The sequence below is a fragment of the Rhinolophus sinicus genome, chromosome 4 (genome assembly GCF_057876585.1).
Source record: "Rhinolophus sinicus isolate RSI-liver-muscle chromosome 4, RSI-T2T, whole genome shotgun sequence".
NCBI lineage: Eukaryota > Metazoa > Chordata > Mammalia > Chiroptera > Rhinolophidae > Rhinolophus > Rhinolophus sinicus.
The window spans coordinates 96,730,519-96,745,695 of record NC_142504.1 but is presented as its reverse complement, the minus strand read 5'-3'; the positions used below and the strand labels follow the sequence as shown (position 1 = coordinate 96,745,695).

Sequence of the window (15,177 nt, the reverse complement as noted above, 5' to 3'; positions counted from 1 at the left end):
CAGGATCCCGAGAGGCGGGGTCCCTGCCATCAAGGGGCTTTCATTCAAGCAGGGAGGGAGTTGGCCGATGGTGAAGCAGGTAGGACCCAGTCTGTACTCCAGGCCTGCAGAAGCCAGTGTGGTCTGGGGATGGGGCAGCTGGGAGTTCACATTGAGAAACGTGACTGGACCCTGAAAGACCTTGGCATTGGGAAGAGTACTGAAGGGGGAGGGGACTGTATGAACAGATGTGTGGGGAGGGTTGGGGTGGGTGGGAGAAAATGGTTCTCCCTTGTCTCCCCAAGGGACCCCTCTGTTTCAAGAGCCTTGCTCAGCCCTGTGTCACCGGTCTCTCCCATCTGTCTCCTGCCCCACAGGTCCACTCTGTCCAGGTGCTGCAATGCCCCCTCCTTCCTCTTCACCACCCAGAAGAACACTCCCCTGGGGACGAAGCTCAAGTACGAGGTGGATACGAGTGGCATCTACCATATCAACCAGGAGATTTTCCGCATGTTTCCCAAGGTGCCGCTTTGAGCAGGGTGGTCTGGGTGGGGTGGGGGGCAATGGAACTGACCCAGCCTGGCCCTCTGTGGCCTTGTCACTGTGGTTGGCACTACTCTGCTTTGCCCTCTGCCCCCACTTGCCCTGGCCCTGGTTGGCCATTAGGCTCGGTAGAACATCTTCTGGGATCCTTGGGGGTTAATGGCTATTATTCGAATAATGGCTATTATTCGAATGACTTTTGACAAGAAAGTGGTCATAGAATTTTGGTGGTTGCGCTGTTTGTAGTGGACATCCTGAAGCTATCTGGGACAATGATAAGCATTTGTCCCCCACCCACGGGCCGCATAAGAGCCAAAACATCCATGCAAAGGTTGCGTGTACACAAGAAATCACCAAGCACTGCAAAGCAAAGCACTGAAAGCTTGGTCTTGTCTTGGATGACCTTAAGCTGTCATTTTGTTTTTCTAGGCTTCAGTCTCCCCACCTGTAACACTGGGGTTTAGACTAGAAATAGGTTTGGGCGCTTATAACAGAAACTCTCAAATAGCAGAGACTTAAAGAAGACAGACATTTATGTTTTTCCTTTCATGTGTAAGAAATCTGCAGGTAGGCTGTTCATCCAGGGCCAGACCAGTGGCTCCCTGGTCCCGGGGCAACCACAGAATGAGTGAGTGATCGATATGAGCAAACTACTCAGATCATGGAAACTCAGCTACATGCACATGTTTGCTGCATCAGATTCTCAGAGAAGGGGCCCTGGAGACAGATTCTGATGGTTACCTTCTGAAGCCGAGGAAGATTCCATGGGACGTGTTCACAGCCACCTCCTGGAGGGTGCCGGGCTCAGGGCAGGACCTTGTGGGTCTAGTTTGTAAAAATGCTGAGTGGGGCCAAGTTCAGGTCTTTCTGCATGAAATCTGAGGGCCTCGGCTGCCCTGCTTCTCAAGGATGTGCTAATGAAACACGTCGCAGGGTTCCCTGCATCCTGTTACGTGCACCAGAGTGTACTGGTGAGACTGGGCATTGTGGGGGCGCCGGGGAGGAGCTAAAGGTGGAGAGGTGTCAAATGGACCCTCCCACATCACAGTGGTGGAGGACGCTGCGGTGTGAGCCATGTTGACAACGTGGGTCTTGCATGGCCTGGAGCACTAGGTTGACAGCAGGTAAACTTGTATCTCACGCCAGTCATCCCAGTGGGTAACACACAGCTTGGTTTTGACATATGGGTCCGCAAAGGGCCACGGGTATAGACTGCTGAGGCCCAGAGAATTAGAGGAGGGATTGCCAAATGTTCTCTGGAAAGGGCCAGAGAGTAAATATTTTAGGCTCTGCAGGCCATATGGTCTCTGTCACAACTATTCACCTTTATTGTTCTTGCACAAAGCAGCCATAGAGATGAGTAAACAAGTGAATGTGGCTGTGTTCCAGTAACACTTGAGTTCCTCTTAAATGTTGAAATTTGAATTTTATATTATTTTTACATGTCACAAAATATTCTTCTGTTGATTTTTTTCCAACTATTAAAAAATATAAAATCATTCTTAGCTTTCGAGCTATGCAGAAATAGGTGGTAGGTCAGATGTGGCCCACAGGCCATAATTTGAGACCCCCTGAATAGAATATGTGACACAGAAGTCCCGAACTTCCCTAAAAGTATTTCGTTGAGATTGTTAAAAAAAAAAAAAAAAAAAAAATAGAGCTTCTCAGTCTCCTATTCCCACCCTAAAGATTCTGATTCCATGGTCTGGGATGGAGCCCAGGAACTCATATTTTCAGAAAGTCCCCCAGTCGATTTTGATTTACAGAAGTTTGAGAAACACTGACATAGAACATAAAAAGCCTTTGATGGTCTCTCCAAAGATGACTTTGTTTTTTCCCTTTCTCTAGTAAAAGTCAGTGCGGTTCCCCCACTGGTCATGAGAAACCCTTGTTTCCCCATCTTGGCCCCAGGCCTGTCACTTCAGGGAAAATGGGCCATGAAGGAAGACAATCTCCTACAGATGATGCAGCATCTCCTTTAGATTCAGTTTCATTCCCCATGATCCTGTCGTAGTGTGATTTTTCCAACGGCCCATCTGGCGGTAGGTCCCAATGGAAGCCCAAGGTGCTGACGGGGGCCGCTCTCCTGCAGGGCCAGCCAGCTAGCGTGTGCTGGGAGAGCTGCCCAGTAGGCTCCTGGTGTCACAGATGGAAGGGACCTTCAGGGCCACCTCATAATAACAACCTGGTCTTCTTGCTGAGACCCCTCTGGGCCGAACGCTGCTGTAGGTAGGCTTTTCTTTGTCATCCATGGTTCTCAACCAGGGGGCCGTTTGGGGACATTTAGCAATGTCTGGAGACATTTTTGGTTGTCATGACTGGGGGTATGCCTGGCGTGTAGTGGGAGAGGCGAGGGGTGCTGCCAAGCGTCCCACAGAGCACAGGTCAGCCTCCACAACAAAGAATGGTCTGGTCCAAACTGTCCACAGTGCCAAGTTGAGAAACTGCTTTACATCAGCTCATTGAATCACATGAAACACATTACCATCCTAATTGTACAAATTACCGCATTGTAATTTGTAACAAATGTTATAAAATGTACAAAGCTGAATTGCTGAGAGCTCTAAAAACTTGCTATGGTTCCCTCACCTCACGATAGGGTAAACCCAGGATTGAACTTGGGGCTTTTGACTAGGGTGCCCAATCCTGGTTTGCCCAGACTTTCCCGGTTTGACCAAATGTTAAGTCCTGCATCCCGGGCAAAGTGCCCCAGTCCTGGGCAAACTGGGATGGCTGGTCACCTTACCCTTGACTCCAGGCCTGTCCTCCTGCCCCATGCCTGCCCACTTCTACCTGCCTCAGGTGGGCCATGAGGGGATTATGGCCTAGAGTGGGGACATGATAAAACCAGGTCTCCTAACTCTCAGGCCACTATTCGCTTTTTCCTGCCAACTTGCCTGTGGTGCCCGGGAAAGCATGTCCAGGGAGCCTTGTGGGCAGCCAATGCCCAGACCAAGGTAACCTGCCACCTGAGGTATGACAAGGTCAAAGCACTGGGAGCTCCATCCCGACCTCCCGTGAATGTTACCACTCAGTGTAAGTCCTGCGCTCCCCTGGGCTCAGCGCTCTCTCTTTGCAGAGAACTCAGGCGTCCCAGCCTCTCATTGCTCCCCTGACGTGGCCTTACTTGCTCTCTCCTAGTGTCTTGTCCCTGCTGCTGCCAAGTCCTGGCATCTATCCCAGTCCAGATGACCTTTCTGTCTCAGTCCTGTGTCCTGACAGGGGTGAGGGCCAGGTTTAGGGCTCTGGTCCCTGGGTGACCCTGCCCTCATCTCTGCTGCTGTCATCCCACAGAACACGTACATTAATCATTAAAATACGTACACTCACAGTCATAAAAAAGCTGAGCTTCCAAACATTGGGAAAACTAAAGGCAAGCAGGGCTAACCATAACCTGTTCTCTCTTCTCTCTAGACACCAGGGCTTATTGAAAAAGGCTATGGAGACCTGGCTTCTGGTCCCAGCTCATTCATAATTGCCTGTGGGACTGAGAATAGGTCTTTTGACCTCTTTTCTCATATGCAGGTGGAATAACCACTTTTCTCTAATGTTCTCCACCAGGCTGACTCATGGGGCCATGAGGAGTGGAGGTGGATGTGGGTATGGAGGTAAGAGCACCAGATGAAGGCTGTGCCCCCCCTGTCTCCCCAGGACATGCCCTACTACCGGTCCCAGTTTAAGAAGTGTGCAGTGGTGGGCAACGGAGGCATCCTAAAGAACAGCCGCTGCGGGAGGGAGATCAACAGCGCTGACTTTGTTTTCCGGTAAAAGAATCACCCTGGTCTCCTGCTGCTCCTGCTGCTTCTATCCCTATGGCCCTCCCCCTTCGTGCCTTCCCCTGTGGTACCCCACCCCCATAATGCTGCCCTTTATATGATTAATCCCCCACTCCCCACCCCTGCAAGCCCTTATGCTCTGGCTTGGCCCTTCTCCTCTCCAGTTCTGCCCTGTTGGGCATGTGGTCGAACTTCTCAAGTCCTCAGTCTCCACATTTGCAGAATGGGAGCAAATGGCACAACAGATGTGAAAACATAGAGATCTCCCAGGGGCCATGCAGATTTGTGGGTGAGGCTGTCTGAGCGGCCACTTTCCTGGTTGGGTTCTACTCCTCCACAAGCACTATTTGGAACCAGGGTAGCCTTGTGGCTGACACCAGTATGAACTTCACCCTTGCTTTCCCTACGTTAGAGACTGAGCCTTGTATTTCTTCTTTCTTATGTAGAGCCCCCTCTTATTTCTTTGGGTATCCTTATTTATGTCTTCAGGTTGGGTAAAGAAGATAGGTTGAAAATAAAATCTTATAGTAGAGAGACTTATGTTGAAGCTGCCTGGGTCATAGATTCACAATTATTGGGGTTGGTGGAGGAAGGGGTCAAACTGTCCCCTTCATGCCCAGGCCACAAAGATTCCACCCAGCTGGCTGCCTCTGCACCCCTCTACTTATGTGATCATCATCCCGTCCTTCCCTTCACCCTCACCCGACCTCCATCTGGAATGACTGACCACATGCCTCTGGGCTGTCTCATCTCTTCTGCAGGTGCAATCTACCCCCCATCTCAGAGAAATACACCACAGATGTTGGGGTGAAGACAGATGTGGTTACCGTGAATCCCAGCATCATCACAGAGAGGTTAGTGGCCCTCTTTCTAGACCTGTGCTGTCCAACATGGTACCCAGTAGTCACATGTGGCTACTGGGCACTGAAACATGGCTAGTGTAAACATGTACTATAAGTGTAAAACACCCCCCCGATTTCAAAGACTTAATGTGAACAAGAGGATGGACCATATCTCATTAAATTTTTATATTGATTACATGTTGAAATGATAGCATTTTGGGTATATCTAGTTAAATAAAATATAAAAATTAATTGCACCCATTTTTTTTCTGCTTATTTAAATGTGCTTACTAGAACATTTAAAATGACATATCTGGCCTGCATTGTATTTCTTCTGGACAGCACTGGGCTAGACTGTCTTCACCTAGGGATGGGTCACAGAGCTTTCAGTGTGTGACAGGCAGTGGGTAGCTCCCTGTCCAGTGTGTCCAGGTGACACTGGGGAGAAGCCTCATGCAAAGACCTCAACCCCCCACCTAGCTCCTTCTTGGGGTCTGTCCATCTGGGAGGCCTCAGGGGAGAGGGTTAATGTGTTAAAACTCCAACCTGGGCATAGTCACACCGTCCAGGTCAGATGAAAGGTAAGAGGAGGGGGAGCTGTTAAATTGGGTCAGAGTCCCAGGAGCACCGACAGAGCCAGCAGAGTGAAGGAGCATTAGACAGGTGTAAGAGGAGGCCACCCTGAGAGCCGTTTAATGTAAAGGACAGGTGAGTGAGGGGCTGCAGGCGTATGGCTGAGAGGACAGGCAGCTGGTTTGCCATCCTGCATTTCGATCTTGGGGAAGACCGTACAGGTAAATGCCCCCAGGGCTCTAGGGAAAGCCTGCACACCCTCACCACCTCCCCACTGAGCCCACCAGGGCCAACCTCCTCAGTTTGGGTTAAGCCTTGCCCTCGCCCTGAAGGCACACACTATATATTGGTCACTTTGGGTTCAGATTGTTCTCTCCTGCCCCACTTACAAAAATATAACTGTCCCCAAGGAAGGCTGGACATTCACCTGTTGAGGTGACTGAGATGAAAGGACGCCCCTCGGTCCTTTCAAAGGATCCCAGGGTGCAGGGGTGGGGGAAGCAAGGGCCCCGGACCTCACGGGGAGTGGGCCGCCGACCCTGTCCCTCTGCACCCGCCCGCCCAGGTTCCACAAGCTGGAGAAGTGGCGGCGGCCCTTCTATCGCGTGCTGCAGTTGTACGAAAACGCCTCCGTTCTGCTGCCCGCCTTCTACAACACGCGCAACACCGACGTGTCCATCCGCGTCAAGTACGTGCTGGACGACTTCCAGTCGCCGCAGGCCGTCTACTACTTCCACCCGCAGTACCTGGTCAACGTGTCGCGCTACTGGCTCAGCCTGGGCGTGCGAGCCAAGCGCATCAGCACCGGCCTCATCCTGGTCACCGCGGCACTGGAGCTCTGCGAGGAGGTGCACCTGTTTGGCTTCTGGGCCTTCCCCATGAACCCCTCAGGGCTCTACATCACCCATCACTACTATGACAACGTCAAGCCGCGCCCGGGCTTTCACGCCATGCCCTCTGAGATCTTCAACTTCCTGCACCTGCACAGCCGCGGCATTCTGCGTGTGCACACGGGCACCTGCAGCTGCTGCTGAGGGCAAGGAGGCCGCCCGGCCCCACCCGGCACCCAACACCTCACCGTCCTCTTCCCCCCTGTGCCGGGCAGGGCAGTGCGAGGGCCTGGATGAAAGGCCGCCACTCCCTCGGTAGTTCCGCTTCCTTCTTGGGACCTGTGGGCCCAGAGGCAGGGGTGGGGGCTGCGGCAATCAGCTCTGTGCCAGGCATCCCGGACCTTAGCCTGGGCCCTGTGTCTTAGCCCTGACCACAATGCGAGATCTGGGCCCTGGGGACTGCAAGTGAATAAAGCACATTTCCACTCAATTTTAGCATCCAAGAGGAGCACAAACTGTCGCGGCCTTGTCACCTACAGGAAGGAAGGCCCACAGAGAATGGAAAAGGGGGAGACAGGACCTGTGAGCATGTGCGAGGTTTAATTCAGACTTTTGGGTTCCTGAGTTTTATACCGAGGCTTCAGCCCTGATTTGCTCTCTAGAATCTCAGAGAGTAGAGGGCAACCCCGCCACCAGACCTTCCTGTGAAGATAGAGTGGCTCAGAGAGGTCCAGAGGCTTATCAACCAAGGTCACACCAACTGACTGAGTCTATTAAAATGACACCATGAGATGGAATGCAAGGCCTGTGTGTTAGGATCTTCACCAAGATACCCTCAGCTGAGGAGAGCCACAACTTTCAAATACACACACACACACACACACACACACACACACACACACACTGTCTTGGTGCCTCCAAATTCAATCCTGCATTTGATCTTTTGATGAGAAGGAAATAAACCAGACCAGCCATTGCACTAAGGTTCTGAAGCCAATGTTATCGACTTAATAAGTGCTTAGCGATTTGCTTCCTCTTCTGTCTCCTTATTTTCGGCTGTTTTAACCAGGAGTTATTTATAAGATCCATTCCTCTTTATGTTCCTGAATACTGCACAATCCTGCTATATCGCCTTTCTGAACAGGAATCGTAAGGCTCTGCCTGGCTGGTGCTGCCATGTAACTGGTGAGCTTAGTGCTTAGTGGATGGAAGCACATCATGGCCTCTGATACCAGCGTCACTGAGGGGTCTACTGTAAAGATGGGACTTCCCACATGGCACAGCCTGGTGGCCTGCAGGCATATGGACCCACAGGGCCTGCACTTTGGGAAGTCAGCTGTGCCTAGGCTAAAAGGGCTTTAATATGCCGTGTTGCATCTGAAATCCATTCCCTTTGCTTCCCGCTGGCATTTCCATCATTAACGCAGCTGTGCCTAATAGACACCGTTGGTGAATTGCCTTAGAATTCAGCTTTGTGTAATCAGTGCTTGGGGGACGTCAGCCCCTTCCCTCCTTCTATTCCCCCCACTTCCCTCCTGTCCCCTTTCCCTTCTTCCTTTTCGTCCCTCCCTTCTGTAAACAGGCCTATTCCACAAGCCTGTTCTGCTTTGATCTGGGGTTGGGCTTGGGAAGACATGATGACAACTACAGGCACACCTCGTTTTGTTGCCCTTCACTTTATTGAGCTCTTCTCAGATGTTGTGTTTTTTACCAATTGAAGGCAAGACCCTCCACCAGCAAAAAGATTACAATTCACTGTATGGCGGTGGTCTGGAACCGAACTCGCAGTGTCTCTGAAGTCTGCCCATATAGGCGGCATTTCTGTCTAATACGGGTAGCAGGCAGATCATTAACAAAATCCAGCCCTGAATGCTGGGTGCTCTGAGGAGGGGGAGGAAGAGCTAGGAGAACACAGCAGGGAGCGTGCTTTTATCTGATCACCTTATTTTACAGGCAGAGCAACAGGCCCAGCCAATAGGAGACAGAGGAGAGCACGGGTGCCATCCTGCGCCTCCAGGCTTACGACCCAGGCTTCTTTCTTGGTGAAACCACTTCACCTTGGCTTTTTTTCATGTTGGTGGGTCATCATAGACCATGTGCTCCTTGCACAGTGCTGTTCTAGATGCCGACCTTCCACCTTTGTGCTGAGCCCTGGTTCCAACTCGGAAACCGTCTGGTTGCTCGGAGCCTCAGCCTGCTTGTCTGCACAGCAGGGAAGTAGCCAGGTGACAAGGTACGCCCAAGTCCTTGGTAAAGCGGGAAGAACTGCACAAGGACAGTGGATGGTTATGCTTTCTTGGTTTCTGCCTATTTCTCCCAAGGAAGGAGCTTCTGGGAAAGATTCTGGTAAACTGAGGTTTCCAGCCACTTGTCTGTAGTTAATTGAGCCCAGTTCTTGAGACCACGGAATGTCAGAACTAGAAGGCTCTTAAAGACCATTTTGTCCTACTCAAAGGAACAGGCACAGAATGGGGGTGTCACCTGGGTCAGGTCATGCCTGGGTCTCTACCGAGTGCCTGCTGTGGACAGACCCACTTCCAGAAGCCCTGGGCGTAATGTTTACATTCCAGGTGGGGCAGTGTTTGGGAGCTGAAGCCTTGGTGAGTCAGACATCAGGGTTCTCACAGCCGAGGGTGTTGTGGGCTGGTGTCTGTCTCAGCCAGGGCCGTTGTAAGAGCTGGGGATGGAGCATGAGGAGTCACCCCACGTAGGCACTGGGTCACATGACTCATGGTCCTATTTCTGCTCTAGTCTTAGGGCAAGTTTCTTCCTCTCCCTTAGGGTCTCAGTTTCCTCATCTCTACAACTAGAGGCTTCAGTCTCTAGGGTCTCTATAATCTCTAATTTCTTTTGAGGCATTCATGATATTTGGAACGAAGCCATAAATGATATTTATGATCACCATAGCTAAGATTTACCGACTCATTCTGTGTCAGGCCCTAGACTGAGGTCTTTCTGGGCACTATCTCCTGTAAGCATAACAGGACTTCCCTAAGCTCCAAACCTCTGTCTTAGCCACTTCCCAACCAGTGTCAAACAAGAGGGATCCTGACTGAGATTCCACTGCAGGGGGTACTCGGCTCTCTCTAGGGACAATTGCTCTGCGAGGCTGTGATGAGCACAGGAGGCTGTCTTGGGTCCAAAAAGCAGTCTTCACTTATAGACTCCCCACTCCCCCCAACCCTGCTCCTGGAAGTAGCACTAACCCACCCACAGTAGAATGGATGCCGTTCTGGCACTGGAGGGGAACTGAGGCCCTATCCACATTTTGCAGGTGAGGAGAGGTGCCCACATCAAATCACAGCATGTTAAGTGACTTGCCCAAGGTCCCATGGCCAGCTAGTGCCTCAGCTGGGACTCACCCGATCTCCTGATTTCCAGGCCACTCTCTTTTTCCTGCAGCCAGAGTTTGTAGAACAAACATTTTTCAAAGGCTCAGAAAGACTCGGGCATTGACTCAGGAAGCCTCCATCACGTTCCTCGCAGCCCCATCACTATCCCACCCTGTATTGTACACTACCAGTTAAATTCTTATTTAGGGGCAGCTGACGCTCCACAAACAAAGGTGCATCTTCCTTTGTGCTCAACCCACTGCTTCAGGGTTGAAAGGCAGCAAAAACAAGTAAATAAATGACTTGGTGCTTAGCCAAGCAAAAGGGAAGGTGGCTCAAGGTCAGGTGCTGCCTCTGAGACCATTTCAGCAGTGCTGTCGCAGCAACTCAGCCCAGCTTATCACCTGGTGCCACAGAGAGCCCATCACCCTTGCCTTTGCTGAGTATGGGGAGGAGGCAGGGGCAGCACTTTCTGACAATCTAAGGACAGCACCAAGCTGGCATCAGCCAGGGCTTCAACACATATTAGCTGAGGGCTCACTTTGTGCCAGGCATTGGGCTGGGTGCTGGAGAACTATCGTGGTGATGACCAAAATGTAGCCTCTGCCCTCTTGGAGCTCCCAGTCCAGTGGGTGTATCCAGATGCTGAACCAGGAGGCCCACAAGCACCCACGAGCTGTGCTGAGTGCTGGCAAGTCCTGGCTTGGGGACAGTTATCAGGAGAGGAGGGCAAGCACATGGCAGAGTCCATCCTGAATTCTGAAGGTGGGCAGGAGAAAGATGGTAATGGCCAAAGCAGTGGATACTTCTTAGGCCCGATCCTTGACATCCATGTGACATGTGACAGAGGTGGCCTTTGGTTTTTTTGAGTCTTCTTCTCCTTTGTTTCCTGACAAACCACTCTCCCCCAACTTTCCCCCTGTCTCTCTGAATGTTCCTGCTCTGGCCCCTTTATTGATTCATCTTCTGTGAAGCTACCTCAGGGTTCTCTTCTCTTTCTAGGAGCATTGCTTCAGAAATCTTCTCTCTTCACAGCCTCAAGTCCCTCCTGTCCTTGCATCTTAAACCCCCTCCCTCCGGACCGGCTCTCCCTCAGAGCATCAGAAATGTGCTCACTGTGGCCTCCTATACACCTGTACCTGCGCCCTCTCAAACTTGAATGTGTCCTCGACTGGTATAGTTAAAAGGATAATCTGGACTCCGCGTCACCTCCTGCCACTTACTAGCTGGGTGACCTCGGGGGAGTTGCTGAAGCCCCTAGAGGCTCAGTTTCATCATCTGAGGAACGAGGCCAGGATACCAGCCTCACCAGCTGTGACGAGGGTTACGTGGATTACGGTTACACGATGCCTAGCACAGTAATCGACACTAACTAGACAACCAGGGTATGCAGGTTCTCTCTGCCTCCTCCCTTCCCCAGTCATCCCTTGGTGAATGGCTCTACCCCACCACTGGCCACTTAACCCCAAACCTGGATCACCCTTGGTTCTTACTGCTCCTTCACCCTCTAGGTTGTTTTGTTTTCCAAATCATGTCAATTCTAACTCATAAATGTCCCTTGAATTCATTCCCTACCTGCATCTCTTCTGCCCTAAACTCAGGCCCTCTGACTGATCTTCTGCTTCTAGAGAATTACTTTCTGGAAACACCTTTGGTGAAGTCCCTTACATGCCTGTACCATATAGTCCAGATTCCCTACGAGTCATGTAGGGCATGGCCCAAGCTGGCTCACTCACTTCCTAGAGACCCTCCTGCCATCTTCCCACCCCATCCCCATATTTCTCCTGTGCCTTTGCACAAGCTGTTGAAAATGCCTGGATTGGCCCCACTTTCCTGCCTTCCTCTCTCCTCCCCTTTACTCTGTCACTCTTGAAGATGATGTCAAGTCATGTCCTGTGTCCTCCCCTCTGTGAACCTGAGCAGGGCACGCTCTCCTCTGTTCTTCTGCTCCAACCATCACTGACTTCTGTGAGGACGTCCTCATGGCACATGGCGTGGGCATCTTGTGTCCTTGGCTGAGGGTTTGTCCTTTCCCTAAGGGAAGCCACCATATCTGGCTCATCTTGGGCCCCCAGCACTGGCACATAGACACATGTTTACTATGGCAGTGGGGTCTCTGGTTACCTAGTGGGCTCCATGGTTCAGGAAACCCTATTAATAACCTGCGTAACACCCGTGAAATTATCAGCTTAAGAGAGTCCTCTGTTTTTTTTGCCTCGTACCTTCTCTGTGGAAAGCTTGAGCTACGCAGACTCCACCACCGATCCTTGGGGAGCTTGGGGCCCAGGAGGCTGAAATGTCTGTGTTTTGGTCGCTTGCTGGCTCTATCACCCTGTCTCTGTTACCCTCTTTGTTTCCCCCCATTATAATCTTCTTGCTCATCCCTTTTGCCTGCTAACCAACCCTCTTTCTCTAGTTTAAACTAAATAAGGGAAGGATGTTTTCCTTTTTCCCTTCCTTCCATTTATCTTCTCTCCTCAAAACCGTATAGATTTATCAGGATCTTGTATCACTGTGCTGAGGTGCGAGTTGGCATGAGGGATTTATCAATAGTGTCACAAAAAAACAAGTGGAATGTGTTACTTATTGGCTGAGAAAGAGATGAGCTGAACTCTGCAAACCATCTGCTCCAGAGGCCTGGTAGAAGGCCAAGACCTTGGGGCTCTTTTCTTGGGGAGGGGGGGGGAGGATGGTGCTGCTCTGAGTTTAGCACACACCCTGGCCTCTCCTGGCAACCAGGGCACCCCTCCTCGAGGATGCTGCTTGTGGTTCAGGGGTCAGACAAGGCCAGCGTGCGCCTTCTGTTGTTTGGAGGTCTGGTCAAAGCAGGGTAGTGTATGGAGGCCGCTCACATCCTACACGTCATCGTGATACAGCAGTGTGTTCTTTAAAGGGTGGAGTGTACATCACCTGTACGTGAATCCCCTGGGTGCTTGTTAAAACCCCAGCTCTGAACTCGGGGCCTATCGGGGGAGGGCAGCAATGCCAAGGCATCAACTTAGCACAGCGTCCCAGGTGACATTGGCAGGCACAGCTGCTGGAGAGAACCACTCTGCACCACTTGTGGTTCAGGGGCTGCCGCCAGGTGAGGGGGCGACGTCCGGCTCACAATTCAGATTGGAGTCTTAAGTTAGAAAAGAGTGAAAACAAGAATCTGGCACGTGACCCAACTTCTGTGTTTTCTATAAATATAAATGTACTACATCACCCGCTATTAAACTAGCATCAAAAATTCACTGCTCAGGAATCTGTGACATTTACAGGATCTGTTTTGGCCTTGACATTATCAGAGATTTCTGGGTTTGTTTTTTGTTTTGTTTTGTTTTCATTTTTAACTGTGGTAAAACGCACATAAATTTACCATCTTAACTATTTTTAAGTGTACAGTTTAGTAATGTTCAGTATATTCACACTGTCATGCAAACAATCTCCAGAGTGCTTTTCAACTCCCCATGTCCCCCTCTCCCAGCCCCTGGCAACCACCATTCTGCTTTCTGATTCTGTGGATCTGATGCCTCTAGGTACCTCATATAAGTGGAATCATACAGTATCTGTATTTTGGGGATCGGCTTATTTTATATAGAATCGCTTAGGTACTAGCTGTTCTCCAATGATATAAACTGTTTTCAGTGTCCCTATAATAGCATTCTGATTTTTGTTTTTGTCTTGAGCAGTTGTCCTGGGTCAGTCCCTGGCTTCCGGCAGCCTTGGCGCCTTTGCCGAAGGTCAGAGCAGACCTGGTCTTGCTTGGACAGCTGGACTCAGTGTCCCAAGAGGCAATAGCTTTGCACATCTTTTATGCCACTTTGGATATTTCCACTGCATAGTCTCTTTTGTGAACCTTTTTCTCTTTAAAAAACAAAGAAAAGAAAGAGAAAGACACACAACCATGACTTAGCTCTCGGCACCAAAGGCAGAAATCAGTGACTGTCTCTCTTTCCAGTTGGGGGATGGTTCCCTTGGCAACCAAGTAACTCATTTCCTTCAACTAAAGGATTTGCATAGCGTTGGGGTAAAAGTTTTATATCCTCTAGAATTGTGGGGGGAGTTCCTGGGCCACTAGGGGAGAAAGCTGGGCCCAGGGCTCTGGCTTCCTTCACCCCCAAAAAAAACAAACAGAAGGAGGGTCCCACAGAAATGAACTGAGTGGCCTGGGGCTGGATTCACACCCACTGGATCATGTTCTTCCCTCCTTCCCCACTTTCCCTTGGAAAAGTTGAAACCAGCTAGTCTCCGTGTTTCCCCGAAAATAAGACCTAGCTGGACAATCATCTCTAATGCGTCTTTTGGAGCAAAAATTAATATAAGACCCGGTCTTATTTTACTATAATATAGAACCAGGTCTTATATTAATTTTTGCTCTAAAAGACGCATTAGAGCTGATGGTCCATCTAGATCTTATTTTTGGGGAAACACGGTAATACTTCAATCTCTTCTTCCTCCAACTGGAGACAAGTCCCCGGCCCTTCCCTCAAAGACGCCCCCAGCAGTGTGGTCCCCGTGAGAACTCGATCCCTGTGGCAGCTCAGAATTCCATATTCTGCCACAAAGTTTACAAAACCCCTGAACATCTTGACTTGTTAAAGGAGGAAATGGTTGCTATTTTACTGACACAAGGTCCAAGCACTCCTCACTTCCCAGGACAATATATCCAGTGAGTTCACTCAGCCCCCAGGGAGCCAGGGACTTAGCGACAGAAAATTAATTTTCAGCCCCTCAAATTGATGCTATAAACTCCGTATCAAAGACCAAATGTTTTGCTAACAGCACATCCCTCAGGGTGTCCCCTTTAATTTTGACTTCAATTCTAGTGAACTTGGTTCTGGCTTCTTATAATCAAGCAAACTAAGAGCATGATAAAAGGTGCTAGACACAGCAGAAGTGGCAGCTAATAGCTTAATAGTAATGGCATTAAAAAGACCAAAACTATGTATCTCAGAAAACAGCAAATGATCATTTAGTGGAGGGGTAAATGTGTCCTAATAACCGAAAGGGAAACGAAATATTTCAGATCAGTTCCCTCTGCGACGTCCACACCAAGCTGAGGTATGAAAACCATCAAACATCGTTCAGCGCACTGTAAGAAGGCAGAGAAGCACCTGAGCCACTTTAGAATTACTTCCATCCCCAATCATCCCCAAACACAACATGTTCATTGCAATCTTGGTGCTTAAAAGGTTAGCCTTCAGTCATCTTGAAGTTCCGGTAGGTGAAATCGTTTATTATCTGATGATGCAGGGTAAATGAGATGGGGAAACTCACTCGTTGGGGCTCACATTTCCCTCTCTTCCTCCTCTTCTCC

At 50.2% G+C, this 15,177-nt stretch overlaps 1 protein-coding gene across 2 annotated transcripts in view; it reads left to right on the top strand.

The window, feature by feature from the left end:
* Positions 1–13,249, top strand: part of ST8SIA5 (ST8 alpha-N-acetyl-neuraminide alpha-2,8-sialyltransferase 5) — a 48,837-nt gene extending 35,588 nt beyond the window's left edge. For both annotated transcript variants that reach the window (XM_019739696.3, XM_019739697.3), the window contains 4 exons: positions 357–501; positions 4,174–4,286; positions 5,060–5,152; positions 6,279–13,249. In XM_019739696.3, the coding sequence (XP_019595255.1) occupies positions 357–501; positions 4,174–4,286; positions 5,060–5,152; positions 6,279–6,747 (820 nt within the window). In that variant the 3' untranslated portion in view covers positions 6,748–13,249. The remainder of the gene's footprint in view (positions 1–356; positions 502–4,173; positions 4,287–5,059; positions 5,153–6,278) is intronic.
* The last annotated feature ends 1,928 nt before the right edge of the window (positions 13,250–15,177 follow it).